The 18,520-nt window shown below is 43.5% G+C and overlaps 1 protein-coding gene across 2 annotated transcripts; it reads right to left on the reverse strand.

Moving 5' to 3' along the window:
- Positions 1–1,381: 1,381 nt before the first annotated feature.
- Positions 1,382–16,696, reverse strand: ptdss2 (phosphatidylserine synthase 2). 2 transcript variants are annotated; one of them, XM_028987428.1, is made up of 12 exons: positions 16,155–16,696; positions 13,935–14,036; positions 12,377–12,459; positions 11,621–11,688; positions 10,518–10,652; positions 9,879–9,929; positions 9,342–9,455; positions 9,023–9,141; positions 6,530–6,644; positions 5,864–6,009; positions 4,738–4,923; positions 1,382–3,592 (listed from the first exon to the last, which is right to left on the reverse strand). In XM_028987428.1, exons 1-12 carry the CDS (start codon positions 16,370–16,372, stop codon positions 3,445–3,447), a joined length of 1,485 nt encoding a protein of 494 aa, XP_028843261.1. In that variant the 5' UTR covers positions 16,373–16,696; the 3' UTR covers positions 1,382–3,444. The 2 variants fall into 2 exon arrangements, with proteins under 2 accessions (XP_028843261.1, XP_028843262.1); XM_028987429.1 differs by lacking the exon at positions 16,155–16,696 and adding an exon at positions 14,208–15,663.
- Between the last annotated feature and the right edge of the window lie 1,824 nt (positions 16,697–18,520).

Consider the following 18,520-nt stretch of genomic DNA (forward strand, 5'->3'; position numbering starts at 1 on the left):
CATTAGGCTGTGGTTAATTGATGTGTAATATTGCCATTCTCTTTTCATCACTTTCCTTTACCCTGTATGTATATGTTTGTCTAATTGTTGTATGTTAGCTATAGCCGTGTTTATTAAATTCTTTAAATTCACAATTGTTTGTTTCTGTGTGCTGCGCACATCTGGAGTCACTGAACGTTTGACCCTTTAAGCTAAATGCTAAATTACTGCTAGCACGCAGAGTGGGAAAGCTACCTTTCCTGGCAAAAGGGGGGATAATCGTTCCCAGAATTGATAGATAATTATATTATCTGCTCCGTGGACGGACAGATCAAGTAATTGTAACATTAATTCTGCTACAGTTTATCCCAAAATCTAGTCTAAATGTTTATTATTAATTATAACCAGTTATAATTAATTCTAGATATTTCCTTTTGAGCTAATTCGTTACACAGTGCAGGATGGCTGGGGTCCTTCAGGATGCTCTTTGTTTTCCTGAGACAGCGCGTGGTGTAAATGTCTGTTATTGCTGGGAGTTGTGTGCTTGTGATCCTCTGAGCTGTTTTGATTGTGTGCTAGCTAAATGTTTGCGGTAGAGCTAAAATATTCATTATTGTCATTAAAATAAGAAAAAAAAAATTGAGTATCTCTTTTTGGTTCCACTTCAAACTTTGGAGGTTGGTTTGTATAAAATGTTCTAAAATAAATGAATTCTATCTATTTTGTGAATATTGTTGTTCTGAAGCTATTCCAGACCTTACAGTAGGTTAAACATGCAGGGAGAATAAGGGAGAAGAAATATTTGGACAGTGACAAGTTTTGTTATTTTAGCTTTTTATAAAAACATATTCAGGATACAATTATATAATCAAAGCTGTAGACTCTCAGCTGTAATTTTCACATCCAAATTGGCTGCAAAAAAAAAAAAAAAAGGCTGCATGGGCTCTTCCCTCTTTAACATGTTGTCAATTAAGCAATTAAAATGTCTGGAAGCTGATTCCAGGTGTGGAATTTGCATTTGGAAGCTGTTGATGTTAACGCACAACATGTGTTCAAAGGAGCTCTCAAAGGAGGTTGAAATAGACCATCCTGAGGCTGAAAAATAAATTAGGTTGAAAATTTGTTTACAAAAATTCATCAGAGAAACAGAAGGAATGTTAGGAGTGGCCAGATCATATACATTGGTACATTCTGAGAAAGAAAAAAAATAGAAACTGTTAATGCTACAAAAACTAAACTTTTATCATATCAAATTGTATTGGGACACATTGTATGGCAGAAAAGTTCAGTATTGTTTAACTTGTACATTTAAACCCTGTGATTACCGTGAACATGTGCCTAACTGGGTGGAAATCACAAACACACAAATATAACTGGACAATAACACACTTTGGACAATATATTTGTTTAAATTTTTTTTTATTGAAAACATAATAAAATATCATGTGTTGTACTGTTTTTTTAACCCATCCACAAAGAATCGAACAAATACTAAAGCTTTGATTCGCGCTCTGGTTTTGAGAGGAGCTGCACATGTTCCTGCGTGGCGGGAACGTAAAGTCACACACCTCTATGCAGACGTGCGAGTTTAAAAGCGTCAATTCGTCAATGTTGCAAACAACCCACAGAACAAGAACAAGGCAACAGACAATGGTTTGTCGCTCTAGAGGGACCTGAGACTGCTGCAACCAAAAAAAAAAAAAGAAAAAACTGAACATGACACTGCAGGAAACTTTGAACATGTTTTGGAACCCGTGTTTTAATTGGACAAAAGAGAAGTGTGCATAAAAATGAACGTCTGCAAACATTGAAGACAATAAGCCCCTTGCTGAATATTTCAACACATGAAAATTGGCATGTGAGGAGATGTGGCCCTCTTCTGAAAAATATCTATACATTCACAAGATGATCAGAATGGCATCAAGCACTAACTGGACCAGCCGACGCTGCCAATTTTGCACAATTCAGCTATGTTCTAGACAACAGTTCCCCAGGGACAATAACTTGAACTCACTATTGTACAGAACTAGAGCCAACACAGCAGAGTGAAAGCACTCACACATTTAGACACGCTAGTCAGCTTTAGAGTGCACAATTTACAATGGACCTGTGTGTTCCACATTGCAAATGGCTGAGGGATCATGCTGGGGGGAGATCTCCACATTCCAAGTCTTCTAAAATAAATCTACTCTTTCGAAAACACAATCTCTCAGTCTTTATTTTGATGGCCAGTTCAGTTCCAACATCAGCACCCATCTGTTAAGAAAAAGAGGACTTCTGCTGGCATGATGATGGCTTGTGGTTCAAGTGAATTGAAAGAACAAAATACTGCTGTTGCTCATGGCATCAATGAATTGGAATATTATGGCTTAAACACAGATGGATCCATATCTTGGATTGTCTTGTGTAAAAGAGTTTCTGGAATTTTGTTGGCAACCCTGCAAAACCCAGCAGGGCTTGGCTGTGTTACCAAGTAACAGTATAGTGGATTCCAGACTTTCATTTTCCTCCACCAAGATAGAATCGTAGTGTATGATTACTGAATGTCACTGAAAAATGTGTGGAAGCCTTGACAAATGTGGGCTCAGCTCCTCATATCTGCAGGTCTTGCTTATCAGTAACTTTAACTAACAAAAAGAACTATGTAAAAAAAAAATAGACTTTCAATATTGTTGCTGCTCTGAAAACAAATCTACAGAATATATCTGGATCGTTCTCAAGAGCACATCTTTTTATTCTAGTGTTGATAAAATACATTTTGAATGAGGGCAATGGAGTGTTGCTCCGAAACAATACACATCGGCCAGAGATTTTTTACATGGAACATTTCCATAGGCTTTATATATGACTCAACATGTATAATGCTCCAATTTCAATGTGATGAAACTCAAAAAAAAATCTCACCCCTGACCATCTGATTATATTATTGAGCTCATATTTGCATAGCAGCTAAAGAACATGCACCCTCCTTCCCAAACCATATATCAGGTGCATAAGAAACCTGTGATCCAGGAGTGTAACAGACACTGATGTTATATATAGGGATATGCCCTCTCCCTCTGTAACACTCTAATCTGATCCAACTACTTCCTTACTCCAGTTGAAGAATTGATCCTGAGGCTGGAAAACACAGAATTTACAATTCACACACATTCACCCATACAAACATTATTACTCCGTCCCACCTGTGTGGAAAAATAAGAGGTAATTTTACAGAAACACAAATTCCCTAACCCAAACACACCCCCACGCCCAACTCAACCATAATAAACCTGCTTATGCTGTTTGGTGAAGTGTTAACAGTGAGAAGCCATCACTGGAATGATTTGATTTGTTCTGTTACACACACACACATACACACACGCATTTCTACAAGCCTCTTTTTCATTTTCTCAGTCAGCATTCCATCCCACTCTCCATCAGTATATCAGTGCAATATGTGGCTCCACCCACTTCCCAGCTCCCTCATGACTTCCTCTGCCTGGTGGAGTCACCACTGCCATTCAGTTTGCTGCGTCCTGAGGTGGTTGCCTGGCTGCTGGTTCCATTGGTCCGTTCCCCTAGGCCCTCCTGTTTACGACGACGGGTCTCTTTGTAACGAAGCGTGATGTCTCTGTGTACGTGTACACACACACACACACACACACACACACACACACACACACACAATTTCAGAAAATTATGAAGTTATACAGGCTGAACTTTTAACCTGTTTGCACATGTATGAGTTACAGCGTGGTAGAGTGGTAGTAGCCTAGTGGGTAACACACTTGGCTATGAACCAGAAGAACCAGGTTCAAACCCCACTTACTACCATTGCGGCAAGATACCAGGGGAACTGTTCCCGTCACTTCTGATTGTAAGTCGCTCTGGATAAGGGCATCTGATAAGTGCCGTAATTGTAAGAGTCAAGAGGTCCACAAACACAGAAACACATTCTGTGTTTCATCACCATGGTGACCAGTGCACATGGTGTGACAATATCTTCACTTGAAACCCCACGCATGCAGGAAAGTGTCCCATGGAAAGGTGAAGGCAATGTCCCCCACAGCAGTGCACAAAATACAAAACAAGGACGATGGGGACCAACACCTACCTCACTGCACACCGACGCTATGCACAGGGGGTGGAGGGTGGGAGAAAACAGATAAGACGTGGGGTGGCACTTTTTAAAGTCATTATCAACACTCAAATTGCACAACATGTTTTACACTGGCATGAGGTGGTATGGTATTTCTGTCAGTTTGAAAAATGCATACTGCACAAAACTAGAAATGGAAACACTTTCTTCACATTTACAGTCACATGATGTCTTTATGCCACTGCAGGATCATAGGCTAAAAGAACTCACATTAATGTTAAATAATCTCACAAGGTAAATTTTTCATTACAGGGGACATCTATTGCTTGCTTGCCATAGCCAGTGCCTTTTCAAAACTGGGCAGTAATATGCAGGGCACGGAGATATGCAGGTACCAGTTGCTGAATATACACTGCAGTAATGACAGCAGTTTTATCGCAATTAAATCCTTAATTCAGAACGGAGTTAATCCCAACTTCCTGTTTCCTTTTTTTATTTGAAATATTTCTAACCCTAATTTGGAGTCTGAAAGTACTGCAGCATCAGTCAAATTAAAGTAAGAAATTAAGTCTCCCTCCTATGTTAAGGTTGATATTTGGGACAAAAGCAGAAGGATGCAAGTGTGTAGTGAGAAAAGTGAGAGAAGGAACAGGCTGAGGTCAGGGAAACTGACTCACCGGATAAAAAAGCGCCACAGTGTCCAGGTGAGGATGAGGACGATGCCAAGGAACCAGCACTGTGTCACAAAGAAGGGAATGGGCAGCATGATTGTGTGCGGGTCGTACTTCACCACAATCAGGAACTCTGTCACGGTGATGGCTGCCACAATCCACGCCTGCTGCCCGAGCTTCTTATGAAACTTCCTATAAGAACAATTACAACTCAAAACACAGAAGCATCATCTTTATATAAACTGGCAATAGAAAATAAACCTCCTATATTCTATGTTCATGTAGAGTAAAATATTCTTAATGTTGATGATTATGGGTCATGATCCAAGTATCTCAAATGTTTAGAAGATAAAGGATTTCACATGCTGAAAGGATTAACCTTTTTGAATTGAATTATGAAAACAACTGACCTTCTCCATAATCAAATCATTTTGACAGGGACTAGGCCTCTCTTTTGATCCCTCTACACAAGATCACTTTAGGTCATTTCCTCATATAGGTTATCCTACCACTGCTATGCCAATGACGCACAACTCAGCTTCACTTTTCCTCCCTCAGACGTACATGCAGTTTCTAAAATCTCTGCATGTCTAACTGACATTGCATCTTGGATGGCAGCCCATCATCTAAAACTCAATACCACCAAAACATGGTAACATGAAAGCATTCCTGGTAGTGGTTAGGATTCTGCACTTCACCACTACTGCCTGGTTAAGGATCAGGAAATAGGCCTTCGAGCAAGAATTGAACCAGCGACTGAATTCTTTTAGTCAGGACTGAGCATCCCTGGTGCTCTAGTGGTTAGCATTTGGAGCTCTCACCGCTACAGCGTGTGTTTGATTCCTGGCCAGGGAAGGGTTGTAAGATTTTTCCCCTTATGCTATGGTAACAAAATTAAGCAACCTAGTGGGGGGGGAAGTAATTTTGTTACTATAGCATAAGGGGAAGAATTGAACCAGTGACAGTTGTAAGTCGCTCTGGATAAGGGTGTCTGCCAAATGCCATAAATGTAAATGACTAGTAAATGTTTCCAAAATCTGATGCAACTCATCCCAATGAATTCTAGGTATAGCATCTAGCCATAACGCATCCACAGAAAGACAGATAAAAACACATGGTGTTCTATGCTTACGGATCATCCATGAAGTCATAGATCTCCCTCATGGCCACCCCACCAACGTTGACAAAGAAGACGAGACGCAGGAGCACCAGGTAATGTTCGGGCGGCATCCACAAAACAAACTTCAGGTAGAACGTATTCAGCTCCGCCAGAAGAAACTGGAAACAGAAAAATAGAAAAATGTGGCTCTGGGTGTGAGCTGATGCAAAAGCAAAGATATCTCAAAGTTTCTATAGACCATGATGTCAGAATTGTTTCTTAATCATGAAATATAATAATAATCATTTATCAATATTTCATGGAACAGGTAGTAGGTAACATTTTGAGGTTTGGGAAAGTATAACATTGTGAGGTTAGGGAAAGTATTGTTACAGGCATCTGACTAATCTCTCGCTCGTTCCAGTAACGACTGCTATAAAAAAAAAAATTACATTTTGCTAATGGTATAAAAATAGGTGTAAAATACATGCAGACACAGATGTCAGATAATCAAGTCAATTTACAGGTTTTATACACCAACCTCTTGTGGACTACAAAAGCTCTTATTCTGGAATACATTGAATGGAAAGACAACTGGAGGAATTGGAAAGGCTTGTGTTTTTCAAATAATAATTACAGATTTTAGTGGTCACCATGCATCTCAAAATAGATCAAAGTGTATGCATGAATTAGTCTTACCATAAAAATGATGCCCAGCACAGCCAGCCAGCGCCGCAGGTTGGAGGCTGGTTTCCACTCAAACTTCACCCAGCTGTAGGGTGTAAACTGGAAGGCAATTCGCTTGATTTTCCCCCTAGAGAACACACACAGAGCTTTTTTCCCCATTTAACAGGTGCAACCGTTCATCCCCTTCCAACCGGGCCAGGTCCGGCTAAACGAACCGCGCCCGGGCGCACCTCTTCCAACAGGGCCAGGTCCGGCTAAACGAACCGCGCCCGGGCGCACCTCTTCCAACCGGGCCAGGGCCGGCTAAACGAACCGCGCCCGGGCGCACCTCTTCCAACCGGGCCAGGGCCGGCTAAACGAACCGCGCCCGGGCGCACCTCTTCCAACAGGGCCAGGGCCGGCTAAACGAACCGCGCCCGGGCGCACCTCTTCCAACCGGGCAAGGTCCGGCTAAACGAACCGCGCCCGGGCGCACCTCTTCCAACAGGGCCAGGGCCGGCTAAACGAACCGCGCCCGGGCGCACCTCTTCCAACCGGGCCAGGGCCGGCTAAACGAACCGCGCCCGGGCGCACCTCTTCCAACAGGGCCAGGGCCGGCTAAACGAACCGCGCCCGGGCGCACCTATTCCAACCGGGCCAGGGCCGGCTAAACGAACCGCGCCCGGGCGCACCTCTTCCAACCGGGCCAGGGCCGGCTAAACGAACCGCGCCCGGGCGCACCTCTTCCAACCGGGCCAGGGCCGGCTAAACGAACCGCGCCCGGGCGCACCTCTTCCAACCGGGCAAGGTCCGGCTAAACGAACCGCGCCCGGGCGCACCTCTTCCAACAGGGCCAGGGCCGGCTAAACGAACCGCGCCCGGGCGCACCTCTTCCAACCGGGCCAGGGCCGGCTAAAAGAACCGCGCCCGGGCACGGCTCGGAGCACTCACACTAGTCAAACGAACCGCGCTTTGGTGCTCAAACGCACTCGGGCACGGTTCAAACTGCCTAGTGCGAGTACACCCTTAGTTTTGTGACATTACAAATACTCAGGATGATATAACAGTAGGTACAGTTTGGTGTGTTTGGCACAAGCTGGCTTTACTTCCAAGGACTTCCTGGACTTCTTTTTGGGCGAGACGGCATCCACCCCAACTTGGCGGGCGCCACTCAGTTGTCTAAAAATCTGGCTCATAGTCTTAGAACCAAAAAATGAACCTGGCTCGCCAGAGCCGAGACCAGGCAGCAGACAGACTGGCTAAACCGAGCATTTGCGTACAGCTGCCATCCAGCGTGTACGCTATTGACATTGTATCTTTACCTCGCTCTATTAAAACAAGAGATCTTACAAGAACGATTAAGATTTATAATAAACTCATAAATATGCTGACACTGTGTCTGTTCCCCGGGCTGGTCAGAGAAATGTATTACCTATTACCATCATTCCTACTGAACATTCCAACAGCACCTCTGATATAAGAATAGGATTATTAAATATTAGAGCTCTCACACCTAAGACGCACATTGTTAATGAAATTATTACAGATCAGGGGTTTGATGTACTGTGCCTGACCGAAACTTTGTAGCATTAAACAAACAACAGAGCATCTCTCCTCTTTAATAGACAAGAACAAAAATAATCCCAGATTCCTTCTATTGTTCAGATCATATCTGACCAATCTGTGGACATCAATGGTGATTCGTCTTCATATAGTAGTCCAGTTTGGTGTTCCACAAGGTTAGTTACATTTACATTACATTTACAGTATTTATCAGACGCCCTTATCCAGAGCGACTTACAATCAGCATTACAGGGACAGTCTCCCTGGAGCAACTTAAGGTTAAGTGTCTTGCTCAGGGACACAATGGTAGTAAGTGGGATTTGAACCCGGGTCTTCTGGTTCACAGGCGAGTGTCTTACCCACTAGGCTACTACCACCTAGTTAGGGTATCATGCCGCTGTAGCACCGTATCACTGTAGTATCAGTCGTACAATGCCACCGTCTGCCGCTGCTTCTGTTTGTTTTCTCCGAGATACTGAATCAAGCGCACAGACTAAAGGCAGACTCCAGTGAAGAGACCAGCAAATAAATCCTTGTTCCTGACAACTGCTAAATGATGTCTTAACATGAAACGAACCAGAGGGTCACCACAGCCACCACCACCACAACAACTAAAGCTTCAGGGAAATGGACAAGTAGCATCACAATGGACACGTAATGTACACCATGACACTGGACTACATTTTGGACTTCTCCACCTCTACAACTATAAACCTTTTTCTCTTATTGGACAAATCACCAACCCTGCACTGACACCACTTGCAGGCTCACTCTACCCTGGAAGGGGGTCCCTCTCTGTATCACTCGTTCCCAAGGTTTCTTCCTTTCTTTTTCTCTCTTTTTCTCTCAAGTGTGGGGGGTGTCATCTGTAAGGCTTGTCAAAGCCCATTGAGACATCCTGTATGTGATTTTGGGCTATATAAGAAATAAATGTTGTTGTTGTAGGTGGGTGGAGCCGCTCACTTGTACGTGGGGATGTTCCACAAGCCCTGCCACTGGTATGGTTTCATGGAGAGCCAGCCCAGGGTCTTCATCCCACAGTATATTCCCAAGCCGTTGCACACCAGCACATCCATTATCCACTGGGAACAACAAAATGGGGGAGGAAGGGAAAGAGAGAGAGAATAAGGAGTACTTGGAACAGAACTGATACCTAATGGAACCGTGTGGCTCCATTGAGTGTTAAATGAGCATATAAATGAATATAATAGACATAACAGGGGACAGGTGACCCATTGTGTGTGTGTGTGTGTGTGTGTGTGTGTGTGTGTGTGTTACATACGTGGTCCCACCAGCACTCAGAGAAGTTGGGCAGCTGGTGCTCCAGGCTGTACTCCAGGAACTCAAACATCACACTGATGATCATGCACATCCACCAATCCCTGATCATTAGTGTCTGGCAAATACACACACGCACAAAACACAAATTCTTTATGACAATACGAAAGAAAAAGAAAAAAAAAAACAGAACGGAACTCAAAATGTAATAACAGAGGTTTTTAAAGTTTGCAATCATAAAAATTCATTCCAAGCGATCACCACGTACCCAACCCCTCACCCCACAACTGAGTTGTGCTGGAAAGGTAAATCAACATGGCCATGAATATATGGCTAATATTGATGTGTTCAGGTTTACATTGACGGGAAAAACACACCATACAGCATTAATCTGCAACAATGTTTCCTCTTCAGTCACACATATGAACCCATAGGATAATGATACTGCTATATTCAGCATCATGATCTTGTGTGACTCTGTAAGTCCCACCCCTACCAATAACAGGATTATTAACAGCCAAAAAATTATTAACAGCCATACCTTAATATACCAGCCAAGAAAATGGGCAGGGACAAAGCCATCCATCTTGTCCTGTGGACATCAACATAGTGAGTGTGGAAAGTTCCAGGCCAGAGAAGGAGCGATAAGTTACCAGAAGAGTCTGTACCATGATTGCAGGTAACTAGTTGGGAGGATTCTGTTATTAAGTATTATGATTTACAGTATGATCTCATGGTATGGAAAATTTACTGTTTTGCAGCTTAAAATGAAAACACATGCATTGTGAAATAATAATGAATTACTATCACCAAGAGAAGAAATAACAATTCAGATAAATATGAATGCTTTGTAAGGAGGTCATGAAGAAACCTGAACACAACCAGATCTCAATTTTAATATAACTCCACCGCCAAGCACACTAAAAGAAAAGGAAAAAATAGAGCTAAAGAGGACAGAAAAAAAAGAGAACAGCTTATAGTCCCATGAGTCTCTTCACCCAGATTTCAAAAACTGGGAAAAAGGAGGTTGGGGTGAGACGGAGGAATCAGTAGCACCCCTCTCTTCACTCACTCACATTTGAAGATGTTCAGTCTGTTTTTATCTCATCTGTTCCATGAGACTGTGTGTGTGTGTGTGTGTGTGTGTGGGGGGTGTGTGTGCGTGGGGGGGGTGCCTTACCCAGATATTGTGGAAGGGGTCAGTTGCGTTGCCTGGGTCGTAGATGAGACAGTTGCCACCATAGTCCCTCTCTGGGAGGGGCACGCCCAGCTTGGGGTCAATGTACTTCATGAATTGCCGCCCGTCATGCACCGTCTGACCGATGACAAAGCAAGGCACACCAGATAAACACAAAAATTGGTCAGAGGTCAGAGCGTCGCTTCAGACCAGCTGGCAGTGCTTTTACAATGTCCCCTTGTGGTTTTGGACATGGTTCTTTTTTGTAATCTGTGGTCATGAGTGATGGAATTAGCCTTAACTCTCCAATAACCTGGATGACCACAAAGTCACAGTTTGAACCCCAATAACTACCAGTGTCTATCTGAACAAGACCCTTCACCCTTGCCCACTAACAAAGAAAAGATCAGTCAATGGTAGAATTATTAATATAAGAGAAAGAGCAATAACAAAACAAAATCAGAAAAATGCATTTCATAAGAGTTATTTATTAATTAGCATTTTCATGAAGGAAATATGTATTTGATCCCTTTTACAAAACATGCCTTTGTACTTGGTGGTAAAACCACAGAGGTCAGATGTTTTGTTGTTTGTTGCAGTTGCCACAAAGTTTGCATTTACATTTCTCACGACACCTAAGATTTTATTATATTGGACTGTTCGTTTTCAGACCTTGCAATGCATTTTTCCCCAGACAGGCACAACTGTGTTATGAACATAAATGTTTTAATTGTAACATCAGACTAGAGGTACATCGGATACTGAAAGGCAGATCAAACTAGTATGATACTTCTACGTCTTAATCATCCAACGTGTGGCCCTGGGCTTACATGAATTCGTGCCATGCCCTCTTACCTGATCATTATACTTCAGCAGCACAACCCTCATTAGGCCTTTTGTTAAGAGTTCGCTGCCGTGTGGGTTTTTCTGATTTTTAAGTGATGAATGATTTTACAGAACAAGACAAAGAAAGAGCGAGTGTGTGTGTGTGCATTTGAATTAGTCTTCTTCTAGTCATTAATTACCACTATTCATATACTGGAGTTTATACTGCAGGTCACCAGCAAGTAACTGAACTTTGTCATGTGACTCAACATGGTACTCACCTGGAATAAGATGAAGATGAGGAAGAGCTCATACACCACAGACACACAGAGCCAGAAGCGCCAGTAAGCTGTGAAAAGAGCCTTGCATTTAACTCAGTAATCAAAAACCAGAGGTTAACAGTTCCAACTCAAATTATACAGACTTGAAAGTCTGCTTGAAAGCTGGAGTGGAGGATGAACATTTCATTAAACGCTTTTTTTTTCTTCTACAAGGGGGGTTCAGACAGCAGCAGCTGAACGGTAAACATGTTGAGATCTAAATGGCATGATACAACTGTAGTGTGGTTTATTCAGACGTGAGCGGCTGGCACTCAGCCGAACCCTTTTCTTCTAAGGGTCATGAAAATGACGTCCTTGTTTTTCATGGGGTTTTTTCCCCCATGTTTTCATACAATAAAGGGAAAGATGGTCCATGCACTAGAAGGAGGTGAAAAACAGTGATGTGGCACAACAGACCTGCTCCACAAGCTGGACCAGACCTTCCAACATTACAACCCCAACATTTCCCACGTTTTCACCACAAGCACAGCAAAAAAAACTCATTAAACGTTAACTTATATACTGTATACACCACTGGTCCAGTTTTGAATCTGTGCCTGTGATCATGAGTGATCAACGCCAGGTTATGGATTTCTGTCCCTGTTATTAGGCCATGAACCTGAGCTTGTGCTGCAGCTAGGAGACAACGGCAGATCAATCAATACCCCATTACAGAGGAGATTCCATCTTCTTTACACGGTGCATGGCGGTGCCTACCTGGGTGTGGTCGAGAAAAGGGCCCGTCCTTGGCTTGAGTCACGCCAAAACAGAGGAAAACGAGGATGCTGGCAATGATGCCTCTGGGAAAGAAATACACAAGCACACCAATTAAATAGCATTCATCATTAATATTAAACATAATGGGTCCGTTTCTCACTCACGAATAAACCCATTTTTGAATAGAGAACTTTACTGAACCAAACACATAGCCCACATATATTTTACTGTTATTTCTTAGAAATGAATAAATTTGCAATCAATGTCTTTTACATACATTAATAAATTAGAATGATATCATCTGTTATTTGGCTTATCATTTACAAAACCTTCAGTTATTGGCCACTAAATCAGAATAACAAATCAATCCAGTAAAATCTAATAAGAACGCAAATATCAATAACTAATAAGAATATTTTGTGGTATAATTCTTATTAAGTATGGAAATAATTGACTTGACAGAAACTCAGAAGATGTTCCCACAAGCATTTGTCTCAAGCGTGATATAATGATTGCGATTAAATAAAACTAATGTTAAAATGTGTCAAATTGGTAAAACAGTGAACAGTTGAGTACTGTTTTGAGTCATAATTCTGAATTCTGAAAGTGTCAGAAAGGCTCTTGTTTATGTACAGACATGATAATGTCATATATGACATAATGACATGAAGGGGGGGAAAAAAATTATATCCAGAACGACTTACTGGAGACACTCAGGGTTAAGTGTCTTGCTTAGGGACACAATAATAAGACTTTCTAGTCTTCTAGTTGAGAGGGGAGTATCTACAAACGTATTCAGCCAGTCTGAGCAGAGCGTGTGGGAATCCTGTGATTGGAGGAGGTGATGTAGCAGACACAGGTCGTGCTAATCCAGAGCCGGGTCACGCTGACCAAAGCAAATCCGGTTAGCTCACAGATAACCAATGCCGCACGTCTCCCACACCCACATGCTGAAACTATTTCTGGCCACCGCTCTGCCCACGCACACACACTTCCTCTGACTACAGGCTCCCAACAGCTACACAGGACATGGGTGCTTCCATCCGCCAAAAGAAACCTTGATCTTTAGGCCTGGCCTGTGGAGGGTGAGCAGTGATAATAAAGTTAAAAATACTGACAGGTGCTGCCACTGGTCATTTCTACTCACCTTTCAGATATAACTCCAGAGAACTGGAAGTATGAGTTATATCGGTCCTGGTGACTGTCCCTGTAACTACTGATTGAAAGTCGCTCTGGATAAAGGCGTCTGGCAAATGCCAGAAATGTAATCTTTCCCCTCTTCATGACATTATTATGACATATCATGTATGTCATAATAATGTAAACGGGGTAACAAAAGTCTACAAGCTTGTGATGATGGGTAGGTGACCTGAAGACTTTGGAGAATGTGTTCTAGCATCTAACATAACTCAAATCCTCTTAAGAAGAAAAATAACTTTAAACATATAGACAGAGAAAGAAAAAGATGATATTTGCTACAGATGATATTTGCTTGTCTATACAGGTTATGTTAATGGGTAGGTTCTAGCACATATGAAGTTATTAAACATTCACTGACCTTTTTGTGTTGTATGCGGTGTCCTGGGGAGTCTCTTCCAGCAGGGTGACATACACGAGAGCACAGGTGAGAATGAACAGCACAGTCAGGGTGTGGGCTCTCCTGCACAGAGAATGGCACATTAAATACAAAACATTAAAAGTTATAACAAGCTTTGTGTGGAGATTATGTAGTTAAACCCAGATGAAAGTAACTCAACACTGAAAACACTGAACATCTGCTTTTAAATCACAAAAACTTAAAATCAACACAAAGAAGCCAGCTATTAATCACCAAATGAGCTTCATATCCAAATGCCAAATGGATGCTTTAGGTGGTGACACTTGTGTGAGCACCACATGCAGAAACCACAGTTGCCCTGAAAAGGCAGTGATCACAGAGACGCAAGGAGTGAGAAACCAGAGCTACTGTGGGTGTGTGAGGACATAAACCCAAAGCTCACAGCTATGAAGACAAACGGCATTCCTCAGAAAAGAGAGGGACTCTGCAAAACATAATTTACTAAATCAAGACTTCTACATTGCTCTCTTTAGAACTATTAACCGGATGTTAACTAGTGAGCTGCTCCATGACATCCTGACAATAAGGGTTGGGCAATATACTGCAAATCTAATATGAAAGGTCATGCTGTAACAAGTAGATCTGAAAAATCTGATTGTGCAAAGAAAAGTTTCATTTGTGTTAACAACGAATCTTGTTTAATAATTTCAACCCTCATCAGGTCAGTTGAACAGATGAATTACATAATATAGTTGATCTAGTAATAAATATTGTTTTTGAAGAAATACTACACATAACCACCACTGCACAGTGACTTGTATATCGGTTAACATTGATTTAATAAATTAAAACTTGAAATTAACTGCATGTCATGAAATAGTTCAATCATTCATTCAAACATTGGATGCTTAGCAACGCCACTCAGAAAGCAGCTTATCAGGTTACACTGCAGGTAACCAATAAATGTACACAATAGCACAATCACAAAAAAGGTGACACACAGTCAGACTCCCCTCGGCCAATCAGAAGGTCAGAGAGAGAGCGAGAGAGAGAGAGAGAAAGCGAGGGGGGTTGGAGAGAACAAGAGAGCAAGCGGGAGGGAGGGAGGAATGCCATAGAATCTGAACATATCTTCTGACGCCCTGGTGGGGTCTTGGGCTGGTTCCTACGACGAGAACCTGCCAGGTTTACTGCCCTGCCCTAAAGGACCTGTTAAGCTGGAACAGGCTGTATGGCTGACAGCCCTGTCTGACGCACCTCCTCCCCACCAGTCAGGGTTCCAGCCAGGTTTCTGCAGGCCAAGAGTCTCCGAACACACAACTCAAGACCCTCCATGAACATGGAAGTAGTGAGTCGTTAGTACATGTGATCAAATCAAAAAATGAACGATTGACTGCTTCAATTAAGACACTGACCAAAACACACACACACACTCACACACACACACGTAGAGCGAGAATGTCTCCACAGCTCTGTTCTCTGAGCTGTAGGAGATCATTCATTAATTTACAGAGTTGGGAGAGATCGACAACCAGTTCTTCTACCACCATCTCTACATATCAACATTATTTATACTTTCACTTTTTAATCTGCACTTTTTTTTGTGAGTTTTACACTTTGACAGTTTATGAAGTGACTATTTCAGAGATGCCATTGGAAAGATGACTAGAACCTTTCCATAGTACTGAATATATGCAACTTTAAAAGTAAACTGTGTTTAAAATAGAGAAGTCTGCAGCTGGGCACCATGGTGTAGTGCTGCCCCAATTACAGACGGCGATGAATGTCACTGCAGCGCTGGCCTACTAAATGGTACCCCGTGTCAGCAGAAAGGTGAACAGAACCAGCATCCTTTCTGCTGATGGCAGACTGGCCCTCTGGATGCAGTCAGGCTGGACCCTCTGGATGCAGTCAGGCTGGACCCTCTGGATGCAGTCAGGCTGGACCCTCTGGATGCAGTCAGGCTGGACCCTCTGGATGCAGTCAGGCTGGACCCTCTGGATGCAGTCAGGCTGGACCCTCTGGATGCAGTCAGGCTGGACCCTCTGGATGCAGTCAGGCTGGACCCTCTGGATGCAGTCAGGCTGGACCCTCTGGATGCTCCGGATGCACTACCTGCATTAACTTTAACCTGGTTTACCCATAAGCAGCAGGAGGCTGCAAAGGAGGAATATGGAGGGCCTACTGATCCTGGATGAAGGGGAAGGAGAAACATCTCACCAGAAGAATGTGATGGTCCCGTCGTCGAACACCTCGCACTCGGTGGTACGTGGTCTGGCGGGTTTGGGCTTGCCGGCAGGCGCCTGGTGCTGGTTCTGGCTGTCCGCTGTGCCGTTGATCAGCGGTTCCTCCACCGCTGCGCCGGACCTGCCGCCCATCGGAAGCGCCGCGGAGCCGCTCCTCTTCGACTCGGGTTTAGCCATCGCCAGGACACTCATCCAGAACTCCGCAGCTACAAACCAGTCGCGACGCCAAACCGTACCAGGCTAAAACAACCAGAACTCATCTGGATCGCAGCGCACCGAGCCTCGCGAACTCCCGTAAAGTCTTTTATTCCCACGGGTGACATTCGCCGACGTCCTCACATACACACGCATACCTAAACACGCACATACATAGACGGCGGAGCGCGGTCTGGCTGCCAATCTACAACCACGGACCAGACGGGCTGCCCTTCACCCGGCCAACGCGCTTCTCTCGGCGGCGCTGCGCATGTGAGCGACTCGTTAGCGTTACTCCGCTGGCTGGGCGTCGGGATGTCGTCACTTCCGCTAATGCTGAACAACAAGGTTGCGCTCAAACGGCGCAAATTCCGGGATTTGTGGCAAGCGTCATATCTGCGTAGATATGTGCAAATTCGTTCTGTTTCGTCACGTATGTATACGAAACGACTCATCGTACCAGGGTGTCTATAATCAACAACTGTTCCTTTCCTTCTCTCCAGCCACGGCAGTATCAGGCAGTATAATTTCTGACCATTTTGTTCGAGTGGCACGCTTTAACTACCAGTGACGTCCCGCCAATAGGGGGCGCTGGGGCGCCACCCCACCAGTCTCTAATGACGGAGAAGATTTACATTTACAGTAGTTACAGGTACAGTCCCCCCTGGAGCAACTTAGGGTTAAGTGTCTTGCTCGGGGACACAATGGTAGTAAGTGGGGTTTGAACCTGGGTCTTCTGGTTCATAGGCGTGTGTGTTACCCACTAGGCTACTACCACCCATCACATAAAATAATTTTAGAAAAACTCAAATAAACGAGCTATACATTATACAGACGTGAGTACTGTGTTAAATCTCTCTCATTTACCAGGTCGAGTGACGTAATTGCTGTTCCTTTAGGGCGCAGAAATCAGAGGTGAGCAAACATTTTAAGATCAGGGGCCACATAACATAAAAAGGACTTTACAGTGTTAAAATTTGCATTCACTTTTAGTGGGAACCGTGTTGCTGATTAGCCTTCACTTCGGGAGAAAAGGAAACGAGCGGATTGGCTGTAGATAGTTGAATGTTGCACGTTGAGATGTGTGTTATATGGGGGTAGGTGGGCGGTTAGGCACCGTCTCCATTGTCTGGTGTAAGAGCAGCCACGTTCCTGCTAGTCAGTAAGTAAAAAGTGGGCGTGTTGTATTGTTGACTTCGGCTATCAGCTTGTACACATACCAAGTCCTTATTCCAGCCAGAATCAGCACTGAGTGAACTATCGACGGACTATTCAAATGTGCGCATGTACACAGCTATTTTACTTTGTCAAGAATATGTCGTTTATACATTTATTAACATTATGGTCAAAGTTGTCCCACATCCAAGACGTTGCTTTTGTTGCCGGTGCGAGCAAAACATAATCGCCATTGGCTCGAGTCTTTCACACCATTTAACTTTCTCGCTAGTCGGAACGCATAACCTGACCGCTCATTTACGGCACAAGCCGGTGTATAAACCTGTCGGGTTCGGCCAGAGATCTTCAGCTCCATCTGCGCTTAATGCGCCACCTGGTGGAATGCCGTCATAATTATGACTTTATTTCGGCAACTCTATATCAATCATCAGCCGAATTAAAAGGCGAATGTTCCGGATATGTAGTTTGGCCGCTCCTGCCATAGACCCACATAGACTCGCATGAGCACTGGAACCCCCTCCAATACAAAGCGTGGGAGAACGTTCGCGCGCAAACCCAAACCCCGCCCACAAGTCTGAGGTTACAGCTCCGCCCAGGAAGTTCACCCGGAAACTCCCCGCAGTTCACCGTTGTACTTTGTTTGCAGTTGGCTGGAGAGGCTAAAAAGCTCATGAAGTTTTTATCATGGAGAGAACTAATTCATTTCGGCCCTAATAAGTGAACCTTTTCACAGAAGAACACAAGAAGAAAAACTAAACAGCAGCATACAACGAGATTTCAATGATTAGCTACAAAGATTAGATAAAAAGGATCATATTGTCTTATATATGTCTTATATTGTATTTATAGAATGTGCTGTTCATACAACGAAACGTGTCCTCTGCTTTTCCATTTTCAAACCCATATTAACCCATCACCCTTGCTGAGCAGAAGGCAGCCATGGCAGGCACCTGGGGAGCAGTGTGTGGG

Source organism: Denticeps clupeoides, chromosome 7 (assembly GCF_900700375.1).
Source record: "Denticeps clupeoides chromosome 7, fDenClu1.1, whole genome shotgun sequence".
Classification (NCBI taxonomy): Eukaryota; Metazoa; Chordata; class Actinopteri; order Clupeiformes; family Denticipitidae; genus Denticeps; species Denticeps clupeoides.